The 26278-nt window shown below is 35.4% G+C and overlaps 2 protein-coding genes and 1 long non-coding RNA gene across 3 annotated transcripts; all 3 read left to right on the plus strand.

The window, feature by feature from the left end:
* Positions 1–12910: 12910 nt before the first annotated feature.
* On the plus strand, positions 12911–14228 carry LOC110658855 (uncharacterized). Its single transcript, XR_002495659.2, has 3 exons — positions 12911–13008; positions 13102–13158; positions 13579–14228. It is a non-coding gene; the product is annotated as an uncharacterized LOC110658855 (long non-coding RNA).
* A 1090-nt stretch (positions 14229–15318) lies between these two features.
* Positions 15319–17168, plus strand: LOC131177598 (uncharacterized). Its single transcript, XM_058142648.1, has one exon. The coding sequence runs from the start codon at positions 15483–15485 to the stop codon at positions 17166–17168; it is 1686 nt and encodes a 561-aa protein (XP_057998631.1). The 5' UTR covers positions 15319–15482.
* Positions 17127–18784, plus strand: LOC131177599 (uncharacterized). Its single transcript, XM_058142649.1, has 2 exons — positions 17127–18553; positions 18630–18784. Exons 1-2 carry the CDS (start codon positions 17917–17919, stop codon positions 18782–18784), a joined length of 792 nt encoding a protein of 263 aa, XP_057998632.1. The 5' UTR covers positions 17127–17916.
* The last annotated feature ends 7494 nt before the right edge of the window (positions 18785–26278 follow it).

Here is a 26278-nt window from a genome sequence, read left to right on the forward strand (position 1 = left end):
TCACATGAGATGTGATGGGCAAGGAGTTGCCCACTTATAGTTTATTGTAATTCCAATAATGGATGTACCTGAGGATAATTAATAGAATTATAAGAATTCAATTACCCACTAGAAATCCATCCAACTAGGATTTCTGTTTTCTACTTTGGAAGTGTAGGATTCGCTAAGTTAGTGGGAGGACCAATTTGATTAAAAGACCATAATCATTTTGGTTAATTACATGATACATTTACTAATTAATCTGGTTATTTTCTGCAGTTAATTTTCTGATAATAATAATGAGCACAGAACAACCACCACTATCCAATATCCTTGCAAGCATACTTGATCGCAATAGGTTGACAGGACCTAATCTGTCTGATTGGCTAAGAAATTTGAAAATTGTCCTGAACCTTGAACATATAGGATATATTCTATACTCAAATGTTCCTGGTCTTTTATCTCCAGAGGCCACATAAGAGGGACATGAAACTTTGGACAAGTGGAAGGAGCATAATATGAGAGTAAGTGTTACATGCTTGCTTCCATGAGTAATGAGTTACAGAAGCAACATGAGAACATGTAGAGTGCGAGTGAGATCCTCCTTCACCTACAAGAGTTGTATGGTGAGCACAGCAGAAATGCTAGGTATGAGATATCTAAGCAGCTGTTCCGCATGAGGATGTCTGAGGGACAGAATATTGGGGATCATGTCCATAAGATGATTCGACTGATTGAGCAGTTGGAACATCTTGACTTCAACATGGATTTCCAACTACAGACGGATTTGATCCTTTAGTCCCTTCCTGAGTCTTTTGGGAATTTTGTGACAAATTTCTATATGACTAAACAGTAATGCACCTTAGCTGGTTTACTCAACATGCTAGTTATTGCCCAAAAGAATATGCCAGGCAATAAAGGAAAAGAGGAAGCTTTGATTGCATCTTCTTCTACTGGAAAGTCCAACAAGAAGAAGGCAATAAGAAAAAGAAACCTCAGATTCCTGGTCCTTCTAAGAAAATAGCTAAACAGAAAGGGAAGACTAAAGCTGATGGAAGCAAAGAAAAGTGTTTCCACTGCCAGATGGATGGGCACTGGAAAAGGAACTGCCCAGAGTATCTTGCTTCTCTGAAGGACAAGAAGGATAAACCTTCGGAAGGTATGTCCATATCTTGTTATTTAGATTCTGATGATACTCATAGTTCATCTACATCTTGGGTTTTAGATACTGGTGCCAGTTCTCACATTTCTAATTGCAGGAACTAGCAAATAGTAGCAGCTTGCGTTCTTAAGATGTTAGAGTCCGGATTGGCAATGACTCAACTGTTGAAGCTTTAGCCATAGGATCTAAATCTTTTCACATGTTTGGACATGTTTTGTGTTTAGATAATATTTTATATGTACCTGATGCTTTTAAGAACATCATTTTTATATCTAATTTGACTAGAAATGGCTATGAATTTCAGTTCACAGATGATGTTTGCAATATTTATTTTGGAAATAAATATGTTGGTTCGGGTTATATGAATGAAGATCTTTATTATTTAGATAATAATGACAAACACAAAATGAATGCAAGTGATCTAAATGAATGCAATACCATGGTAAAAACTAAATCAAGTTCAAAATATATTTGGCACTTAAGGTTATGTCATGTTGCAGAAGATAGGATTACAAAATTGGAGAAAATGGGGATTCTATCTTCATTGGGCTCTGAGCCTACTCCAACTTGTGAATCTTGCCTTCAGGGCAAAATGACTAGATCACCCTTTGTTGGACAAGGGCTAAGAGCTGAAAATATTTTAGAGCTAATACATAGTGATGTATGTGGTCCATTTAAGGAAATAGCTAGAGGCGGTTTTCATTATTTTATTACCTTTACTGATGATAAATCAAGGTTTGGGTATTTGTATTTGATGAAATACAAACATGAATCCTTTGAAAAGTTCAAAGAATTTAAATCTGAAGTAAAAAATCAAACAGGAAAGAGTATTAAAGCTCTTTGATCAGATCGTGGAGGTGAATATTTGAGTACTGAATTTGATGAATACTTGAGAGATCACGGCATTGTTTCCCAGCTGACTCCTCTAGGAACACCACAGCTGAATGGTGTATCTGAAAGGAGAAATCGTACCCTATTGGATATGGTACGTAGTATAATGAGCTATACTGATATGCTAATCTCCTTTTAGGGATTTCCATTAGAATCAGCTTTGTGTATTCTGAATCGGATTCCATCAAAATCGGTTTCTTCCACACCTTATGAGATATGGCATGGAAGAAAACTAAGTCTTAAGCATGCTAAGATTTGGGGTTGTTCAGGTTATATCAAAAAGTTGAACACTGATAAATTGGAGACCAGATCAGAAAATGGTCGATTTGTTAGATATCCAAAAGATAGTTTTGGATATTATTTTTATTTGCCTACTTCACAAAAGGTTGTGATAAGTAGAGATGCCACATTTCTTGAACAACAGTTTGTTCAAGAAGGAGGCAAAGGAAGGCAAATAGAGTTAGAATTGGAGAATTCTGACCAATCAACAGATCGGATGGATATAGATCCATCTAGTCAACCTATACCCATTAATGAAACATCTACAGCTATTCCTCGTAGAACAATTAGGGTATCTCACCCACCAGTGAGATATGGTTTCCTTCATGAAGAAGAACAAGAGTTGTCTACTCATGAAGAATTAAATCATGGATATGATCCACTTACCTATGAAGAAGCTATACCAGATATAGACTCTTCAAAATGGATTGATGCTATGAAATTCGAGATTGATTCCATGTATAAGAATCAAGTTTGGGATCTTGTTGACCCACCTAAAGGTATTATACCTATAGGGAACAAATGGATTTTTAAGAAGAAAATTGATTCTGATGGAAAGGTAGAGACCAATAAGGCAAGGCTAGTAGCGAAAGGGTTTCGCCAAAGGTAAGGAATCGACTATGAGGAGACTTTCTCGCCTGTTGCATGCTTAAATCAATTAGGATTCTATTAGCAATAGCTGCATACTATGATTATGAGATTTGGCAAATGGATGTCAAAATAGCTTTTCTCAATGGATACATTGAAGAAAACATTTTCATGGAACAACCTAGGGGTTTTGAATACCAAGATGGTTCCAAGGTATGCAAGCTAAAGCGATCCATTTATGGGTTGAAGCAAGCTTCGAGGAGTTGGAACATTCGTTTTGATGAAGCCATTAAATCATTTGGTTTTATAAAAAATGAGGATGAGCCATGTGTATATAAGAAGGTTAGTGACAGTGCTATCACTTTCCTTGTCTTATATGTGGATGATATACTATTGATGGGTAATGACAGTGCATTGACAATCAGTAAAGGTATGGTTGTCAAATACATTCTCCATGAAAGACTTAGGGGAGGCAACCTATATTCTTGGGATTCGCATCTATAGAGATAGAGCGAAAAGAATAATTGGTTTATCTTAAAGTCTACACTTAGAAAAGGTGTTAAAGAGGTTTAACATGCTTGATTCCAAGAGAGGATTGTTACCAGTGAGACATAGTATCCATCTTTTTAAATATATGTCTCCAAAGACACTTGAAGAAAGAGATAAAATGGCCAGGATTCCATATGCTTCGGCTATTGGAAGTTTATTGTATGCAATGTTGTGTACTAGGCCGGATATCGCATATGCTGTTAGTTTGACTAGAAAGTATCAATCCAATCCAGGTTTGAAGCACTGGATAATTGTCAAGAATATCCTTAAGTACTTGAGAAGAACTAAGGATTTATTCTTGATATATGGAGGTGGAGACTTACAATTAGATGGTTATACTGATTCTGATTTCCAATCAGATATCGATGATAGAAAGTCTACCTCTGGATATGTGTTTATTTGTAATGGAGGTGCAGTCAGTTGGAAGAGTTCCAAACAGAGCACGGCTGCAGATTCCACTACTAAGGCTGAGTATATTACTGCATCAGATGCTGCAAAGGAAGCTGTTTGGATAAAGAAATTCGTGACAAAACTTACAGTAGTTCCTTCCATTGAGTCAACAGTTCCATTACATTGTGACAACAATGAAGCAGTCATACAGGTTAAGGAACCAAGGTCTCACAAAAAATCTAAACACATAGAAAGGCGCTACCATATTATCAGAGAAATAGTTGGGCGAGGCGATGTAGCCATGCAGAAAATAGCATTAGCTGAAAATCCAGCTGATCCATTCACTAAGCCTATATCACAGATTCAGCTAGACCGACATCTTGAGAAGATGGGTCTAAGATATTGTAATGAATGGCTCTAGTACTAGTGGGAAATTGTTAGTAGTATGCCCTAGAGCATATCATTTAGTATGTATCTTATACATATTTTTATTAATAAAAGGCATTTCTACTTTTCCATTTACATAATTTATTTATGTGTAATAGAAAAGGTCTATTGATATTTTTTTAGAAATTATATTCTTAAGTTGTTAAGAATATGATTGATAGTATTTCTAGTACAAAGTATCATAAATAGGTTCACAATCGAGGATGCTTCATAATAAGGACATGACTTATCTAGAAAGATTGTATTCATGTTTGTTACCAAGTTATTTATATGAGATATAAATAAAATAGAATGGTGAGTCTCATGCCATATAGCAAATATGATAGGCACTTATAAATGATAAGTAGGCCCAACCAGTGACATTTATGACAAGCACATGGAGTTTACTCTTGTCAATGTGTTGTCATAAATCATATCAGTGCATATAATTTTTAGACCTGAGATAGCACAGTTATCTTGTATATAGGTGGTTTGAGTTTGACACTGCTTTCATACTTGTACTATGTATGTGTATATGGGCATGTGTTGGCTCCTACTAGTTATATATGGAGGTAGGTGTTGATCAAGATGGAATATGTTCCTCTAAGTAAATAGAGATAAAATCCTATGTTCATTTAATTGTTCTTGATGTTTCAAGTTCCTGGCCAGGACAGATAGATTTAACCAGAAAAGAGTTTCTGATTAGAAAATCTTTTTAATCAAGAACTGGAATTAAAAGAGAACATAAAATTTATAGCAAGACAAAACCCATGACTCCAGCTTGAGTTGGGATTTTGTAACAGAGAGATTCTAGTGCATGGTAACATATGATTATAGGTTCATTTAAGGTAAACCTTATTACTAATTGAGTGGCCATGGCATGCTATGCTAGGTATTAACCATGGTCTATGAGGTGCATAAAATGATTTAGATAAATCATTTATGGAAGAAAGAGTTCTGATGATATTAAGAGTTGATATCATGTCTCATTGCCAATTAGTGATGAGCTTAGTAAGTCACACACATACACAAGTTATCACCTAATTAAATATGATTTAATTAATTTATTAAATAGTTTAATTGATTAATTAAATATGTTTGGTTTGTAATTAGATTGCAAAGTCCCTAGCATGACTTGAAACCAAATATAGGTTATTGGATGTACAGTATAAGTTAAATTTATATTTAAAGTGTTTAAATATGAATTTAATTAATGAGAAATTAATTAATAAAGATTAATTAATTAATTTATATTTGATATAAATTGATTAGAAGAAGAGAAATAATTATTTTGGATTGAGAACTCAAAATTAAGACACAGGGGCATTTTGGTCATTTCACAGGGTGACATGTGGCACCATGAGATAGTAACACATGGCATTACACATAAGCTTGCCGAATGTCTTTTAATCATGTAAGATGATTAAAATCAAGATTAAATATAGGTTTGACACTTGGCAATATGTGATTGGGTCAATTAAACCTAGAACCAATCAAAGGGTGACATGTGGCAAGGGTTTAAGTGGTGACCTAGCTATATAAGTGTTGTTATGAAAAAATAAAATACACAAGCTGCTGCTCCCAAAGGTGCCGCTACCCCTTGGCTGCCTCTCCCTTCTTTTCTTCTTCATTTCTCATTCATTTCAAGAGATTAGCAAACAATCTCTTGAATTAAAAATACTAGAAATTATTTCTAGTGTCCTATTTACATCTTTAATCTCTTAAAAGGCAGAACTTAATTTTCTAAATAATAGAAAAAGCTTTAGAAGCTATTCAAGGGCTGCCATAGGTGTTCTTGGTGTGGACAAGTTAGAGGGACAACATCTGGTGTCTTGAAGATGAATCTCAAGGGCGCAGATACACTGCAGTGCATCAAGAGGTTAGTGTGTTTATTCTTGATTTAATCTAGGATTCTAAAATTAATCTGATTAATTTTAAAATCTTAAATGGCAAATACAGATCCAAAAATATATTAAAAGAGTTTTAATATGTTGTTTATCATTGAAATCAAATAGATAAAAATAAATCTTGCATGATGCATGTGACCTTAGGTAAAAATTTTTGAATTCAATGGTATAAACTTGTGTTTTTCACGCTTCCGCTCCTTCAATACTATGATCTTATCACTTATGATTCCCATAGTGGGACTTGTACCCTCTTTAGGGTACCTGAACCAATAACTCTCTATCAAACCTTACAGTCCAATTTGGGATATCATTCCGTAGGTAACCAACACTAGTAGTAACCTTCTATCTCTCCTAAAAAATAAGGCCATGCCCTACAACACAACTAACTGCAAAAGAGGTACTGTATCTACTACATTTCCATTACCATTTCATGCTATCTTCTCTTTTATCATACAACAACCTCCTTATAATGTCATTTCATAGGCTATGAACATTATTCATAGCCTCCTGTTTCCTTTAGGGAGCAAGGTTGTACTTTGTACGTCACTGTCACACAAAAGATATACTATTCTCACTAAACTTTAGGCAAAACATCCATCGTAATGCCTAAAACTGTCCAAGATCTAGACTAATTGATCTCACTTAATAAGTGCCATCCTTACACTACAACCATACTAAATCTCTAATCTCATGACAACTCATGACTAAACCTCTAATCTCATGACAACTCATGATATAACTCTAGGATAACCAAGTCACTAACTCTATTTATCACCCAACTGTGATCTTTGATACTCTGGCTCAAGGGTTTAAACCTCTAAGTGGGAATTCCAAACTCCTCTATAGAAATAGAACTTTGTCCTAGCATAACTGTACCAAAATAGAAATTGTCTACAAACACCCTCATCATGGAACACCATGGGAATGCATGCAGCTCTATATAATAATCTCATATCGGTACAGTAATTTATAGCTTACAGAACAGACATTGAGAACATTGTATAGGTCATTATAGTACATTCCAATAGACTAGGTTTCCCAACCTCTTATCTCTCTTTAACCCATTGATATCATAAATTTACTTAGACTGGGCTATCCATTGATGACTGCCAGCATTGGTACCCGTATCCCCAAATAGGCCAGCTATACTGCCATAACTCACCTTTATGTAATCATGCCTTGCACTAGATAAGCATGCCAATTAGCGTTATTTTAACAAAAACATGACATTTCTTGGAGTATGTATCCCATGGTAGACCTCAACACATTCGCTAGCTCAAGTTCACATCACCATGTACTCCATGAAAATATAGCCGCCGGGCCCACCAGTGATATTGTTCGCTCTGGGCCGAAGCCCTCACGGTTTTAAAAAGCGTCACTAGGGGTTACGAACCGCCAACTTATAAACCCAGCATCTCTCCTGTGTTTTGCCAATGTGGGATTTACCTAGGGTGTTACAATCCACCCCCCTTATGGGACTCAGCGTCCCCGCTTGGGAATGTAATGGCCCGGCCCACCAGTGATATTGTCCGCTCTGGGCTGAAGCCCTCACGGTTTTAAAACGCGTCACTAGGGGTTACGACCTGTCAACTTATAAACGCAGCATCTCTCCCGTATTTTGCCGATGTGGGATTTACCTAGGGTGTTACAATCCACCCCCCTTATGGGACTTAGCGTCCTCGCTGAGGTTTGCCCCACCATCACTCAAGGTTGCATGCGGAGCGGCTCTGATACCACAAATGTAATGGCCCGGCCCACCAGTGATATTGTCCGCTCTAGGCCGAAGCCCTCACGGTTTTAAAACACGTCACTAGGGGTTACGAACCACCAACTTATAAACCCAGCATCTCTCCCGTGTTTTGCCGATGTAGGATTTGCCTAGGGTGATACAGACTCCTATTATAGATCGGCTCAAAACTCCCTGTCCCAAATCTACTGGGTCTTATCACCTGAACCTGTGAGAGGAAAAACTATCGCGCTACGCATTTCTGCTTAGTGGTGCACTAATGGAATGAAGGTATAATATACAAACAAAAGTAATAATTTCATGCTTGAAGTGATATAAATAAAATGCATATTTAATTAATCGTGAATCATTTTAAAGAAAATAAAGATTGTGTCATCAAATTTTTGTAATCACTTTGTAGTTTAATCACATAATGAATTTAAAGACTTTTCACCATATTTTCTTGATCTCTCATGTTTACACATTTTTGTGATCTTTGAAAGCATTTATTTCTTTGGGATCTTTCTTTCTCTTTATCTTGATATTTAACTTTCTTATTTCATTTCAGTGCCTAAGTAACCTTTTACAAGATTGACCCAGGTTTTACGGGCACTGGACACAGTGCCTCGGGCCGTCATACCGTCGGACACATCGGTGCCTACCGAGTATGCTATGTAAATTAGGCGTAAAAGCCAAAGGAATAATCATATTGGACACATCAGTGCCTGCCAATGATTATTCAAAGAAATCATGAACATGGGATAACCATATCGAATACTCGGTGCCTACCAATAGTACCCAGGCATAAAAGTCAAATGCAGTACTGCTAATCTCATCCAATCCTTGCACTACTGTTAAGGCATATTTGGGCTAATTATCATTGTTTGCAGTTCAATATTCTCATTATTTTCACATTATATCATCACTTCATTCATCATGGGAGCATAGGTCCCAAACACATATCACATGACATTCATGCTAGTCATTAAGTTAATTAATCTAGTCATTATTATTTTACTTTTACTAATTATATTTACTTTTTCCTAATCTTGATTAAGTTAATTAATCTAAGTTAATTAGCTCAATTTATCTCATTTTTTGTCAATTTTGAACTCTTAAATTTGATTGACCAAATGTTTCTCTTACCGGGTTTATGTTTATCTTTTCCCATAATACCCGATAAGTCCTTACTCCATTTTTTTCACCTTAGCTTTTAAATATGCTTATTTGTGTTTATTTTTTTCATTTCTTTGACTTATTAATTCATAATAATTCCTCATTTAGTCCTTTATTAAGGGTCTTGTAAGGTCCAACATAAATTAAAGAAGCAATCAGACCTATAGTCACTTCCTAATGAGGTTACTTATCGCTAGGAACTTGTGTTCATTTAATCGATTTGTACTCCACTTCTTTTATTCTTCTTCAACCTTACTTGATCTTTATTTAATTAAATTATGATTTCTCACTCTAATTTAAGTATGGTTCCAGACATTCTAGCCATCCGAACAGACCTTAGTAGCCGGAGTAGTAGAATATACGGAACTGTCTAAAGTGAGGATGTTACAGGAATGAGCGTTTGACTTAGAGAGTTTAGATATTGATTATAGATGTAATTTCTATAACTACCTACAATTAGTATAACCCTACCATGAAATGCACATCTAATATATATAACAAACAATTCACTCAATATTTACACGATAAGATAATTTGGAGCTACTCACACACTCAGTGTATCACATCAATACATAAATAGAAGAGCCAATCCCCTATACAGCTCTCTCAATCCAAATCCTGCCAGTGAGCTCAACTCAAGCTAGACTTTTGATTAAATCCAAGTGTGGGGGCCAGTGTGATCAACTCAAAATCGTGCCTCACCTTGACTTTCCATATCTATAAGGACCGAGTTTCAGCGAGACTAAATCAAGCTACGACTATCTGTCCAATCCATATCCGTACATACCATATATAAATAACACACCCAGCTCCAAATTATCCCCCAGGTGATAGTCACAAACTAATAACAATAATTAAATATACAAAAACCAAAATGCCTCTAATATATTAATTATTTATGTGCATAATTAAATATTTATAAAATACATGAGCATGCTAGATATATAATTAATATTAAAATTACAAATATAATCAATATCTAACTCACAGATTGATCAACTTGACTGCAGCTGGTCCAACTGAAAGAAAGAAGAATGGTCGGCACCAAACACCCATACAGACACACTAACATCTACCAATGTACTGACAAAATAATTAATTAATTTAAACTGAAAGAGCAATAATTATTTGTAGATTCTTGCTAACATTTTGGTAGAATCTCCTCTATAACTAGACCTAACTCTCTGTAAGAAAACTTATTAAAAAGTAATACTAAAGGCCACAAGCCCACAACAGCAAATACCATGCCCATCTGGGCTTACAAGAAATCTAATTTAAGTCAAATTATCTAAACTTCAACTCAAGTTTTTAACTCTTTTACAGTTCAAATAATTATTTTTAGTACCCTAAAAATTATAAAAATATTCCTGGAGGTCTTTTACATTGTTCTTGTATTGATTAAATTTATTTTACTGAATTTTACTAAGTTAGGAATATTTTACAGATAAATCAGCTAGTTTAGCCAAGGTAAAAATGCACAACTTAAGTTTGGGACTGCATTTGCAAATTTTGCTAAATAGAATGCATCCGAAACATCTGAAAATACTAGAAATAACTGTAAACAAGACCACCTTTTGAGTTGGCCCGCTGGGCGTCCAGACGGGGCCCGAGCATCGGTTAGCTATCGCCGATCCAATCACACCTATACGAACCCCATAAATTCTTAATAATTATTATATAATTATATTTAATTTACAGAAATAAAAAAACTTGAAAATCTCACTAAGCGATCTAAACCGTTCAATAATTGCCTTTTCTAAACTATGTCTAATCAGAGCGGGATTGGTCCCATCTCGAAGATTTTGTCACGCTAGATCCAACAGTGGTTCTGGATCGTCGATTCGACTGTCGAATTATCTGAAATCTGATCGAAAAGCTTCGAATATACCCATTTTCTCTCTCCGCAATTCTATAGACGTTGGCCGCCAAACTCGCTGCCACTAGTTGAAAAATGAAGTTGGGGTTGAGAGGAGTCTAACGCCACTGGAATTGCTGCTATTGGTCGCCGGAAATGCTGAATTTTGGCCGGAGAAGTTTGGCTCTTCTCTCGCTCTCTTTTTCTCTCTCTCTTTCTCTCCCCACTACATTCTGCCACCTATTGCCGTGAACCACCACCGTTTAGTGGTCGATTAGATGTGGAGGAACTCATCGGCGCCTTGCCAGCGCTGCAATTGGCCGATCAGAAGAGATAAAGTGAAGGGGAAAGGAGAGAGAATCCGCCCGAGGGGGGGGGGGGTATGGCTACTGCCTGATTTTTGAAGTTTCATTTTTTTTTTTACTTTTAATTATCCCTTCAGTCCTTGAACTTTTTATATACATTCAAAAAGGTCCAACATTCTTTTCTATAGGGTCCAAAAGTACTTTAATCAGTTTAAAGCTAATTTTTAAATAATAATAATAATAATAATAATAATAATAATAATAATAATAATAAATCCCATTTAATAATTCTACTACTTTAATACTTGAAATAGTATTAAACTTTAAAATACTTTCATAAAATATGTTTGAAAGAAATAACAAGTAAAATTTTAAAATTTTTTGGGGTATTATACTGTAGATCTCCACTTGTTTTCAATCTTGCTCCTTCTCTCATTTCAATAGAATGAGGAATTAAGCAGCTCACAAACTTGCAAGGAAGTGTCTGCATGATTTTTCCTTCATTTGTAATCCTTTGACTCAAACAAACTATGTTATTTCTTGCTTGGCCAATTAGGCCTCTTATGAATCTTGCCTTTGGATTGAAAAAAAATAATAATAAATAAATAAATAAAGGCATGATAAATCTTGGCGGAGTAAGCACCATATATGCTTTATTGACCCATATGTTATTATTGTTACAATTATAAGAAACTATTGACAATTTTAATGGCATTGGATTGCAAGAAGCATATAACTATTGACGATGTTACTGAAAACGTCATTCTCTCTAGCGTTTTAGTGGCACACGCTCTGTGTGATTTAACAGGGGAAATACCAAATCAATTAGCGTCTTCTAAAGCCAAGAAGTAGAGAATCTCAGCGCACGTGCTGCTGAAACTACTTATTCAAATGGTTTTTTCTTGTTTAAATGCTTCCCTTAAAAACTTTTTTTTTTAATTGACATTTTTTAGCTAATATTACTTTAATAAATAATTTTAAACTTATATTATTTTGATAAATAATTTTTTAATATTATTTTAATAATTAATCTTAAAATATGCAATTATAAAAACACTTTTATAATGAATAAAACTTTAATAAAAGATATTATTTTTCAAAAATTGAACTAAACTATATATTTTCACACTTTTAATATTTATTTCCTTAGGCTCCATTAGTTTTATAAAATATATTTTTTTATAATGATATTTTCTATATTTTTTAGAATTTAAGCACTCTAAAAATGAGTTAAAAGAGAAATATTTTTTTATAAAAAATAAATTATTTTCTATGTTTAATTTTTGATAATTTTATTAAAATATTTTATATAAAAAATATTTTTCAAATTCAAATAAATTTTTATGAAATAAATGAAGTTTGAAATAATTACTTCCTTTTTAATAAATTAGATAGCATTTATATAATCCTGATATTTTTTTAATTTTTTATTAAAAATTGAAAATAAAATAGAAAAGTGTAATTTTTTAAATGTTTTTCGATCATTATATCAACCATCAAAATATTTCATTAAATTACTTTTAAAAATATAATAAGGAATTAATTCAAAAAATTAGTAGTTAATTATATAAAAAAGGACATATTTTTTGGAGTTGTTCTACTGCCACGTGTAAAAAAGCTCGGAGGAAAACCCGACTTTAAAGTGTGCTGAGAGAGGGAATTTGTTGCAGTAGAAGACAGTGTAGTGTTCTGCTGCTGAGTTTTTCTTTTCCATCAGAGGAATCAAAGAATCTTTTTGAAGAGGAAAAAAGAGGAAGAAGGAGGTGAATGCACTGGTGGGTTGTGTTTTTCTTGCTTTATTTTTTGGTTTATGATCCGAAACACTATGGTTTTCTTACCCCCTTCATTTTTTTGTACTTAAATCTCAGAATGAATGATGAATTAGTGCTCTAATTGGTTCATTTCTTTCAACCCAGTACACACAGGTTATGTTTCTCTTTTGAAGTTGATTTCATTGCATGGTTCTTTCTCTTGCAGCAGTTTCCCATTTAAATGCTGGATTTTATGGGTTTGTGTGTGTGTGTGTGTGTGTGTGTATATTACTTTGCACATTTTTTTATAGAATGCTTAGAAATGTCGAACTAGAGATGCGTTCTGGGTAGTTGTGAGTAATGCCATTTTTTACTTTCTCATTGCTGTTACTAGAATTTTTTTTTTCCCCTCTTTATTGAGTCTTTGGTGCTGGATTTAAGTATCCAATATGTACTCATAGGTGATTGGCATTTGAATTTTCTCAATAGAATCTCTTAGTGGGGAATGCTTGAATGTACCTTTCTTCCTAGTTCTGATTACAATGCTATCTGATAAGAATCATGACTTGGAAATTTTGATATGTCGAACTGCAGAGGATGATTTTCCTATTTCCAACTTTGAGTGTTGATTTAACTTCGCTTGCATAGCTTCAGGAGACTATATTCTAGTACTGATTTAGAAGCCAATTGGATATGAATATGCTGGTGGGGCTATGTTTGAACCAAGGGAAGCTGATCTACCTGTGTTGTTTCTGGTTTTGGTTGTGCTTCCTCTTGTTGCTTACATTTTACTTGGGAAATGGAGTGAGACTACAAAGAAGAGAGAGAAAATAGATTTGCTTGCTCAATTGACTACTGAAGAGGCACTTAAGGCAGAAGCAATGCCTTATGCCACTCCTACTGCTCCTGATATTCCTTTCGTGTATCCTTCAAAGAATGGAATTCATGTATGCGCTAGATGCTCAAGTCCAGCTACGACTTGCTGCTCTAGATGCAAGTCTGTTAGATACTAGTATGTTCTTTTTCTTATTGTGGCATAAATGTGTTCAGTAAGAAAGATGCTTTATTATTTTATTTATTTATTTATTTATTTTACCGTAGGTAAGTAGGTGTTAAGATTTGAAACAAATTGCATATTGTGGAATAGTTTTTCCTCTGGATAAGGAAATAGTTATCATACAAATCTTGTTGTACTTTAATTTATATATATATAAGATTTGTACTTTAATTTGTAGAAAGTTCAATCGAAGCTTTCTAGGGTTAATTCATTTGGATATCTGGTTTTTTGGGATGAATAGATGAAATTTAAAGATTTCATGATGTGATTTTTGGTTTAAATTATTTGAATGGAGTCTAGGATAATATGACTGTGAATGAGTTTAGATTAATGAATGTGGATGAAAACTTAGTTCAGGTGGATTTAAAATAAGAACTTTTGTGGGCATCTTAAATTCACCCTCAAGTCAGTTGATTTATTCAGAGTCATGAATCTAATTTCAATTCATGAATAATTGAAGGTACCTACACATTATCAAACCCAAGTCTTACATTTTCAAATGCATCCAAATGTAGGATAAAGAACCAAATAGGGGATAACTCAAAGCTCAAAGCTTTGTTAACTGGATTATTGTAGAATCTAAGGCATCAAGCTTATGCATAGGAATTAGTAGATTAAATCTTTTACTATCCATTTATCTCCTGTTTTCCCTTCTTGATTCTTGATATAGTTGGAAATAAAGAGGAAAAGTGGTTTCCAGTGTCCATAGTTAGATTTGTGTTACATATTATAGTAAAAGGAGAAGGAATGTTAGGAAAGTAGTGTAACTGCTTGTGGAGGGAAATAACCAAAATAGTTCAGGTTTGATAGAGTTAGTTTTGGATGTCTGAATCATTGAGAGCGATTCTTCTTTGTGTGTATAAAGGGTCAGCTCATACCTGTATGGATTCATTCAAGATTCAATTCAATAATATACTCTCTCCTCTTCTTTAAACCTCTGTTCTCTTCTCTTCTCATCTCAGTTCTCTATTCTCTTCCCATCTCATTCTTTTCTCTTCTCATCTAATTCTTTTCTCTTCTCGTCTCTTTCTTCTTTGTTCTAAGTTCCAATCTCTGTTATCAGATCTGATCAATAACAATTTGGTATCAGAGCTTGTAGCGTGAGGGAACTAGCCAATTTCAGATCTGGAGTGTCACAAGATGACTAGATCTGGGACAGTCACTCAAGAATCTAGGGTTTCAGAGTTGGAGGAACAAATTAGGGTTTTATAGGAGGATTTTAAGAAGAATAAGGAGGAATTGCTTAGGGAAATCAAGCAATAAGGAGTAATTGCGTAGGGAAATCAAGCAATCTGCAATAGAATTAAGGGAGGAAATCAAGCAATCTGCAATTGATACTAGGAAAATTATCCTGGAGGAGTTCCGATCCTTGTTTGGTGCAAATTTGGCTGAGAAGGCCAGAGGAAACCAGCATGGAGGCAATGAGGAGGCTGGTACTTCTATGGCTTCTCTTGGAGGAAGGGGAATTCTTCCTGTGCCAAGGGAGAACATTAATACAAGTCAGAGAGGGGCTAATAGTGCTGGATCTACAACTAAAGTTGAAGGTATGTCCAAATTTTTGCCTAAAGTTAAGTTGATTACTTTTGATGGCAAAGAACCTAGGGCTTGGCTAAGGAAATGTACCAAGTATTTTGAGGTATATGGGGTTCCTAAGGATCAAATGGTGGGAATAGCAAGTTTATTTTTGATAGAAAGGGCTGATGCATGGTATCATAACTGGGTTAAGGGTGATGGAGGTCATTCTTGGGAAGATTTTGAGAGGGAATTGTGTGGCAGGTTTGGGGATGAAGGATTAGGGGATGTAGTTGAAGAATTCATGAGGTTAAGGCAAGAAAACACTCTTGAGGAGTATCAAGATAAATTTGAAGATATTAGAATTAGGTTGGAAAGGATGATGCCTAATCTTGGAGAAGCTTATTTTCTGTCAAGTTTTGTTGGGGGGTTGAAGGATGATATTAGACCTGTGGTTAAGATGATGAAGCCCGTGAATCTTTCTCAAGCTATTGAGGTTGCAAGATTGCAAGAACAACTCATAAACTCTACCAGGAAACCAATTTCTTATTCTAGACCCTACCAATGTGATTTCAGATCTAATATCCTTTCATCTTCAGCACCTATTACCTATAAACCTAATCAACCTACTCAGAATTATCCTTATGCTCCTAAACCCCCTATAACAGACCAGAATGCCAATTCAAAACAACCAAATTCTGTGCAGAAAACCTTACCTAACACTAGTCAGTCTTCTGTCAACCAACCTACAACTAAATTTACTTCCACCGATTACACTAATTCAAATACCATTAGACAACCCAGACCTTGTTTTACGTGTGGAGAGAAATTCTTTCCTGGCCATCAATGTAAACAGAAAACTCTCATGGCCCTGCAATTGCAAGAGAATGATGCCTCAGTATTTCAGATGCAAAAACAAGGAATAGATGAGGGGGAAGAGGAATGGCATGATGTTATAGAAGGAGAAGTACCTGCTGTATCTGAAAAAGTTGCTCTGTCAGTGCATGCTATGGAAGGCAGTCATGGGGTTCATACTATAAGGATAATTGGGCAGCATAAGAACAGGGAATTGTTGATATTAATAGATAGTGGTAGTACCAACAGTTTCTTGGGTGCAAGAGTGGCAAAAGAGCTGAAGTTACCTATTATTGAAGGGCCTGCAATTGCTGTGACAGTAGCTGATGACAGGAAAATTTCTAGCAGCAGCATGTGTCCTAACTTTAGATGGGGAATGCAGCAACACTCTTTCGTATTTGGCTTCAAGCTATTAGACATGTGGAGTTTTGATATTATTTTGGGAGTTGACTGGTTGAGGACATTTAATTCCATTTTATTTGCTTTTCAGCAATCAAGAATTACTTTCCAGCATGCAGGGCAGTTGGTTACATTGCAAGGAATCAATGATTTGGGCACTCGATCTAAATTTCTGCACTGTACCAGTTCTCAATGTAAATTGTTGCATGGGAAGGGAATGTTCAGCAGTAATTCTGGTTATACTTTTGCTGCATCAACTGATTTACCAGGGATAATTTGCAAATTCTTCAGGGCCTTGTTAAGTGCCAGCGGAAGAAGCTACATGGGGGCTCAAATCATTTGTCCTAGCTCAATTTCTTAAATTCTCATCTTCTTGGGGACAAGAAGATTCTCTTGCGGAGGGTATTGTTACATATTATAGTAAAAGGAGAAGGAATGTGAGGAAAGTAGTGTAACTGCTTTTGGAGGGAAATACCTAAAATAGTTCAGGTTTGATAGAGTTAGTTTTGGATGTCTGAATCTGTTAGAGAGCAGTTACTGCTGTGTGTATAAAGGGTCAGCTCATACCTGTATGGATTCATTCAAGATTCAATTCAATAATATACTCTCTTCTCTTCTTTAAACCTCTGTTCTCTTCTCTTCTCATCTCATGTCTCTAATCTCTTCCCATCTCATTCTTTTCTCTTCTCATCTAATTCTTTTCTCTTCTCATTTCATCTTTCTTCTCTGTTCTGAGTTCCAATCTCTGTTATCAGATCTGATCCATATCAATTTGTCAGAACTAGATGTGTGTCAATTGGCGAGTTTAGTGTTGATTATTATCACGGGAGAGGAAACAAGTGAAACAAAAAGCATGTATATTCATCAGCTAGTGAACTGATCTGGTCCCAGTTTCTTAATTTTCAAACTGATGGCGTACATGCAGTTCTGGGAGATGTCAAATAATTCATAGGAGGCAAGTTCATGAGCAATAATGTTGGCAATCGGAAACTGCCAGTTCATGCTCATCTCCTAATGCTACTGTAATCAAGGACTCAATTCCAGAGAGGATTTCAATTAATGACAGCTTGAACTTATTTTACTCTGGATATAATATTAAGTCACCTTTGATGAATAATGCACCTTCAGAAAATACAGTTCATTCTCAAATAATCAGTGGCATCTCTGCTGGTACCAATTGTTCTGCAGTTGATGCATTGCACGAGGCAATTCTGCAGAAAAGAAGCAGAGACAAGCAGGGATACCATAAATCTGACAGAGAAATGTTAATAAGACATGACATGGTTGTACTTGATTCTTTGGAAGAAAATTATGGAACAAGGCCTGCCTGTTTAACCTTTAATGACACTTCCATTGCATGTATCAATGGTCAAGATAGTGCTTGTAATATGCATGTGATTCCTAAATATTCAAGGGAATCTGGGAAGATATTTGAATCAAGAAGCAAATATGGATTGTCGGGCTCATTGCATTCTGGAAAAATTGGGACAAAAGTGCATGAAACTAAAACAGATATTATTTTGAATGGAGGAAATATGTCAAATATAGAAAGTACTTTTAATGATGAGACAGGAGAATTGAATTATTCTTATGAAACAACTCTTAGTAAGGGAAGTGTAAAGGGTAAATGTGCATTGCTGCCTGTGGGTACCAAAATTTCTAAATCATCAAAATCAACAACAAAAGTCTTCGGAGAACAATCATTCTCAGAAGTAGAGGGCAGGGGAAAAATTGCTGACGATTCAAGTAGGTTTACTGGATCTCTTTTTTGAATATATACTTTTCAGTGAGAATTTCCTTTGATTTGGCACCTGTGATGCAGAGGCCGTTAGAATGGGGTGTGCAATTCCTGCTCCAGGAAGCAGTGTGGTTGCAGGCATTGGTTTTATGAAGACGATTGGTGTAAGGAAGTCAACTAGACTTGGTAGACAGGATGTTACAGGACTACATGGTATACACCAAAAAAGTAATGTTTAATTTCCAATTAAATCCAAGCTCTTATGAATTCAATTTGAACCTTACATTTGTATATGATGGTTAATTGAATGGTTTCTGCCTTTCTGGAACCTCTTTTCATGTTGTGCTATCATTTTGTCTCAGATGCTGTTCCCTTATGAAGAATTTGTTAAAATATTCAATTGTGAGGCTTTTAACTTATCACCTAGGGGACTTGTGAACTGTGGAAACAGGTATCATCATCTAATTTTGTCTTTTATTTTAGCAATCACAAATTTAGGAATAGGGTGCAGAATATAAAAAATTATGTTTTCTGTGGTGGCATAATTAAGAACTAGACAAGAAATTGTGTTTCTTTTATTGGCATATGTAGACAAGAATAAGACTATAAGAAATTATACATGTAGATTGTAGAAGGCAGCTAATTTCATGTTGTTATGTATTTGTGAAAATCATACAGAACGACTAGGGAAAACTTTACTTTTAGAAATTAGGGTTTGTAGACTCAAGATTAAAAGCTTAAAATAACCTGCAGATGTATTTTTTTGAGGAAAAAAAAAGTTGGAGGAAACATAATAAACTACTAGTCTGACACAAACAAGCTTTAGGATTCACTCCTGTCAAGAAAGCATCACACTTTCCATGGTGAGAATTGCGTCAAACAACTTTGAAACATAAATTGATGGAATTTATTCACTGTAAACTAAATAATAAAAAGGTTTAGATATTTACAATCGAAGTAATCCTAAACCTGCATTGGACTTAAAAAACTAGTCTGAATCCTTAAGGATTTGGATTTCCAAGGAGAACTATGAGGAATAATTGTTATCATAAGTATAATATTTTTTAAAACCCTCAATTTAAAACTCTAAAAATAAAAAGATGAAGACTCCTCAAGACCTTTGGACAACTTTTCTAGCAAAACTCAAAATTGCAAAATACCCCTATGACGTAAAATATTATACCAACAGGTAATTTATTTGAATAGACATATAAATGGAACTCATAATTGACTAGAAAGTGCCCTATAATATCCCAAATAAATCTATATGTTATGAAAAGTCAATCACTATATTATTTCTCTGTATATTCTGTATTCTGTATTCCTATTTAGGATTTCTTATTTAGGATTTCTTCCTAATTAGTAGAACACAATTATAGGAATCAATTGTATATATATACCCATGTACAGATTAATTGAAATCAAGGAAAATCATCTCTTTCTACATGATATCAGAGCGGGTCATCTATCTAGGGTGATTATTTGTTCTCACCACCCAGCTTAGAAGAGACCTTGGCCGCCGACCGGCCGTTTTGACTCCGATCGACATCGCTGGCGTCGCCTCAACCCTCTCATTCCACCACTGTGTGCTGTTGCCTGATCCAGTACACCATTAAAGGACTTCTGAGGTTTAGCTCTCAGATACTATTTCGGTATTTGCTTGATTTGTGATTTTGGGTTATTTTGCGGTTGTAAGCACTTTGGATTAACGTTTTGGTTAGTTTTCTTTGTCTCAACAAATGACAGACAATAAGAATGTCATTTCTGATGTGATTCCGGTAATGACTAAGATTACGGAACACAAAGTTAATGGTTCGAATTACCTGGAGTAGAGTAAGACTGTTAGGATCTATTTGCGTAGCATTAATAAGGATGATCACCTTACTAAAGACCCACCTACTGATGATACATGGCAAATTTGGCTAAGGGAGGATGCTCAGTTATTTTTGCAGTTTTGAGACTCGATTCACAGTGAGGTAATTAATTTAATTAATTACTGTGAATTTGTTAAGGAATTGATGGATTACTTAGATTTTCTGTATTCTGGTAAAGGGAATATCTCCCGTATTTATAATGTTTGTAAGACATTCTACCGTACTGAGAAAGAGGATAAGTCTCTCACGGCTTATTTTATGGATTTTAAATGGGTATATGAGGAACTTAATGTATTGTTGCCTTTTAGTCCTGATGTGAAAGTTCAGTAGGCCCAACGGGAGCAACTAACTGTTATGAGTTTTCTTGTAGGCTTTCCTTCAGAGTATGAGACTGCTAAATCTCATATTCTCTCCAGTTCTGAGATTTCCTCTTTGCATGAAACATTCACATGGGTCCTTAGTACAGAGAGTACTCAATCTTCACAGCCTGTCAGTAGTGCTCTTATTAGCCGAAATCCAAATGGACAACAGGGTAATAGAAGAAGAAGTAGAGGAGGAATTATAGGCAACAGAGGTAATCAGCGTAATGGGGAGGCTAGTTCTAATCAGGACTCAAGAGGAGTCATTTATTATTATTGCCATGAGCTTGGCCATACAAAATATAATTGTTCACAACTTCAAAGGAAAAAATCAGCGATCACAGATGGCAAATATGGCAGCAGAGGATTCTACAGTATCTTCCTCTGAGAAAACTGTTTTGGTATCTGCAGAGGATTTTGCACGCTTTTCGATGTCGAGCATCTCTAAAGCCTACCAGTTCCCCTATCACTGCGATCGCTAAGTCAGGTAAATCCACTACATGCCTTGTGTCTTCCTCATCCAAATGGGTTATTGATTCTGGTGCGACATATCACATGATAGGTAATTCTAGTCTTCTATCTGCTTTTCAGTCTAATCTCACTTCCTCTATTGTTATTTTAGTTGATGATTCTACTTCTTGTATCATGGGTTCTGGAACTGCGAACCCGATTTTGTCAATTTCTTTGTCATCTGTTTTGTATCTACCAAAATTCTCTTTTAATCTACTTTTTGTTAGTAAACTTACTCGTACCTTAAATTATTCTGTTTCCTTTTTTCCTGACCAGTGTTTGTTTCAGAATCTTATGACGAAGCAGATTATTGATAGAGGACGTAAGTCAAGTGGTCTCTACATTATGAAAAATCATGTACCGCAGTCGCTTGTTTGCTCGAGTACCTTAACACCTCTTGAAGCTCATTGTAGATTGGGCCATCCTTCTTTGTCTACCATGAAGAAGCTGTGTCCTCAGTTTCAGTCTTTATCAATACTAGAATGTGAGTCATGTCAGTTTGCAAAACATCATCATTTGCCTTCTATGTCTAGAGTCAATAAACGGGCTTCATTCCCTTTTGAGTTAGTTCATTCTGATGTTTTGGGTCCTTATTCTGTTACTTCTAAAACTGGATTTCGTTATTTTATTACTTTTGTTGATGATTACTTTCGTGTTACCTGGTTATATTCAATGAAGAATAGTTTTGAGTTGTTTTCTATCTTTTGTGCCTTTTGTAATGAAATCAAAACTTAATTTAATATTTTTATGCGCATATTAAGAAGTGACAACTCAACTCAACTCAACTAAGTCTTTCTCCCAAAAATTTGGGGTCGGCTATATGGATTCGTTTTCTTCACTCTAAACGATTTTGGGTTAAATCCTCAAAAATGTGTAATGCTTCTAGGTCATGTTGTACTACTCTCTTCCAAGTCAATTTAGGTCTACCCCTTTTTTTCTTTCTATCCTCTAACCTAATGTGCTTTACTTGTCTAATTAGAGTCTCCGTATGTCTACTCTTCACATGACCAAACCATCTCAATCTCCCTTCTCTCAATTTATTCTCAATTGGCACCACTCTTATTTTTTCTCTAATGCTCTTATTATGGACTTTATCTACTCTAGTATTGTCACTCATCCACCTTAACATTCTCATCTCTGCAACTCTTATCTTAGACGCATATGACTGCTTCAGTGCCCAACACTCACTACCATATAACTTAGCCGGTTGTATGGTTGTACGGTAAATTTTTCCTTTCAACTTATTGGGAATCTTGCGATCACATAAAACTCCCGTAGCACGTCTCCACTTCAACCATCCAGCTTTAATCCCATGACTAACATCCTCCTCACATCCCCCATCTATTTGAAGGACTGAGCCGAGATATTTAAAGTAATTACTTTGGGACAGTACCACTCCATCCAAACTAACTCATTCCCTATCACCAGTTTGGCCTTCACTGAACTTGCAATACATGTATTCTGTCTTTGTTCTACTTAACTTAAAGCCCTTTGACTCTAGAGTACTTCTCCAAAGCTCTAACTTTCTATTTACTTCTTCTCGCGTCTCATCTATCAGAACAATATCATCCGCGAACATCACGCACCAAGGAATACTCTCTTGTATATGTTTCATCAATTCATCTAAAATTAATGTAAAAAGGTAAGGGTTTGTAGCTGATCCTTAGTGTAATCCAATTGAGATTGAAAAATCTCTTGTGTCCCCTCTCACTGTGCGAACAATAGTAGTTGCTCCTTCATACATATCTTTCAACACTTGTATGTACCTAATAGATACCCTCTTTTGTTCTAACATATTCCATAAGACATCTCTTGGAATACTATCATAAGCCTTCTCCAAATCAATAAAAACTATGTGTAGATCTTTCTTCTCATCTCTATATTTCTCCATCAAGCTTCTAATGAGAAAGATTGCTTCCATAGTTGAACGACCGGACATGAAGCCAAATTGATTGAGAGAGATAGAAGTATCATGACGTAGGCAATGCTCCACAACTCTCTCCCACAACTTCATAGTATGGCTCATGAGTTTAATTTTTCTATAATTTGAGCAACTCTGTATGTCACCCTTATTTTTAAAAATAGGTACTAAAATACTTCTCCTCTATTCATCAGGCATTTTCTTTGAGTTTAGAATTTTATTAAATAATTTAGTTAACCATGCCACTCCCATATCTCCCAAACACTTTCACACTTCAATTGGTATTCCATCGGGTCCACAGGCTTTATCCACTTTCATTCTCTTAAGTGCTTCCTTTACTTCTAAAGATCTAACCCTTCTAGTATAATTCACATTCTTTTCTATTGTTCTATAGTCTATATTCACGCTATTACCATTTTGACTATTATTAAAGAGATTATTAAAATAATTTCTCCATCTTTCTTTAATGTCCTCATCTTTCACCAACACTTTTCCTTCTTTATCCTTAATGCACCTAACTTGATTGAGATCTTGACATTTCCTTTCTCTCCTTCTTGCTAATCTATAAATATCTTTCTCCCCTTCTTTAGTTCTAAGTTTCTCATATAACTTTTCAAAAGCCTGTACTTTTGCTTGACTAACTGCCTTTTTTGTCTCTTTTTTTGCTATCTTATACTGTTCATATGTCTCATTATTATCACATTTAGGTAATTTCTTATACCATTCCCTTTTTCTCTTCCCTGCCTTTTGTACTTCCTCATTCCACCACCATCTCTCTTTTGAGGGTAGTCCATGTCCTTTAAACTCTCCAAGTACTTTTCTAGCTACTTCTCTAATCTTTGATGCCATCTGTATCAATATATCATTGGTCTCCATATCCATCTTCCATGCTTCGGACTCGAGAAGCTCATTTTTGAACTTCACTTGCTTTACTCCTTTGAACTCTCACCACTTTGTTCGAGCTACACTATTTCTTCTGACTTTACTTGAATTGTTCCTAAACTCGACATCCAAGACCACCAACCGATGTTGACTTGTTAAAGCCTCTTCTGGAATGACCTTGCAATCCTTGCATTGAGCTCTATTTGTCTTCCTAGTTGAAAGGAAGTCGATTTAGCTTCTATGTTGCCCACTTTTGAAAGTCACTAAATGTGACTCTCTTTTTATAAAGTAGGTATTTGCTAGTTTTAGGTCGTATGCCATAGCAAAATCCAAAATGCTTTTTCCCTCCTCATTTCGACTGCCAAAATCAAAATCTCCATGAACATTCTCATAACCTTGCCTATCACTTCCTACATGTCCATTTAATTCTCCACCAATGAAAACATTCTCTTCATTCAGTATGCTTTGCATTAAATCATCCATATCTTTCCAAAACCTTTGTTTACTCTCACTATCTAGTCCTATTTATGGGGCATAGGCACTAACTACATTTATTATTTCTCCTTCTAGTACTAGCTTTACTAGTATTATTCTATCTCCTACTCTTTTCACTATCTCCTGCTCTTTTCACATATTAAGAAGTGACAATGCCAAAGAATACTTTTCAGCACAATTTCAATCTTATATGATACAAAATGGCATTCTTCATTAGTCTTCATGTGTTGATACTCCATCCCAAAATGGCGTGGCCGAAAGAAAAAATCGGCATCTTCTTGAGGTAACTCGTGCTCTTCTTTTCCATATGAAAGTTCCTAAACACTTTTGAGCAAATGCAGTTTCTACGGCATATTTTTTGATCAATCGTATGCTATCTTCTGTCCTTAATGGGGATATTTCTTATACTGCTTTGTTTCCTACAAAATCTTTATTCCCTATTGAACTCTGTATTTTTTGTTGTACCTGTTTTGTGCGTGATGTTCGTCAACATGTTACTAAATTGGATCCTAAGTCTCTCAAATGTGTCTTCCTTAGGTACTCCCGGCTCCAAAAAGGATACCGCTGTTTCTCTCCTACTCTTAATCGTTATCTTGTTTCTGCAGATGTCAAATTTTTTGAGTCCACTCTATTCTTTCCTCAATCATTTGTTTATGAGAGTCAGGGGGAGGAGGATGATCTCTTAATATATATTGTCCAACCAATGTCTAGTTCTCTCCCATAGTCTGTTCCTTCTGTCTCTAGACCTACTCGACCTCCCATTGTTCATGTTTATTCCAGGAGATTGGAAATTCCTGACTCAGATCCTTCACTAGCTACTTCGTTGGGAGATCCTGTACCTCATATGGATCATGACTCTGACCTAGACTTACCCATTGCTCTTTGTAAAGGTAAACGTTCATGTATTTACCCTATTTCTTCTTTTGTTTCTTATAATCAATTGTCTTCTTGTTCTCGGTGTTTTATTACTTCTTTAGACTCTGTTTCTATCCCTAATACTGTTGATGAGGCATTGTCTCATTTTGGCTGGTTTGCTGCTATGAAAGAGGAAATGGAGGCTTTAGATGCTAATGGTACATGGAAACTGTTGCCTTTGCCCACTGGTAAGAAAGCTATTGGTTGCAAATGGATATTTACAATAAAGGTAAATCCTAATGGTTCTGTGGCTAAGTTAAAAGTACGCCTTATAGCAAAAAGATATGCTCAGACATTTGGGGTTGATTACTCTGACACTTTTTCTCCTGTAGCTAAACTTACTTCTGTTCGCTTGTTTATCTCTTTAGTAGCTACATATGATTGGTCCATGCACCAATTGGATATCAAGAATGCTTTCCTTCATGATGATCTTCAGGAGGAGGTGTATATGAAGCAACCACCTGGGTTTGTTGCTCAGGGAGAGTTGGGTAAAGTTTGTAGGCTTCGGAAGTCTCTTTATGGCTTGAAACAAAGTCCTAGGGCCTGGTTTGGGAGATTCAGTGAAACAGTACAGGAATTTGATATGCAAAAGAGTAAGTGTGATTACTGAGTATTTTATAGGCAATCTGAGACTGGTCTAATTCTCCTGGTAGCCTATGTGGATGATATTGTCATCACTGAAAGTGACTCTGCAAGTATTTCATCTCTTAAAACCTTCCTCCAAACCCAGTTTCAGACCAAAAACTTGGGATTGTTAAAGTATTTCTTGGGTATTGA

This window comes from Hevea brasiliensis, unplaced genomic scaffold (genome assembly GCF_030052815.1).
Source record: "Hevea brasiliensis isolate MT/VB/25A 57/8 unplaced genomic scaffold, ASM3005281v1 Scaf62, whole genome shotgun sequence".
NCBI classification, from domain to species: Eukaryota; Viridiplantae; Streptophyta; class Magnoliopsida; order Malpighiales; family Euphorbiaceae; genus Hevea; species Hevea brasiliensis.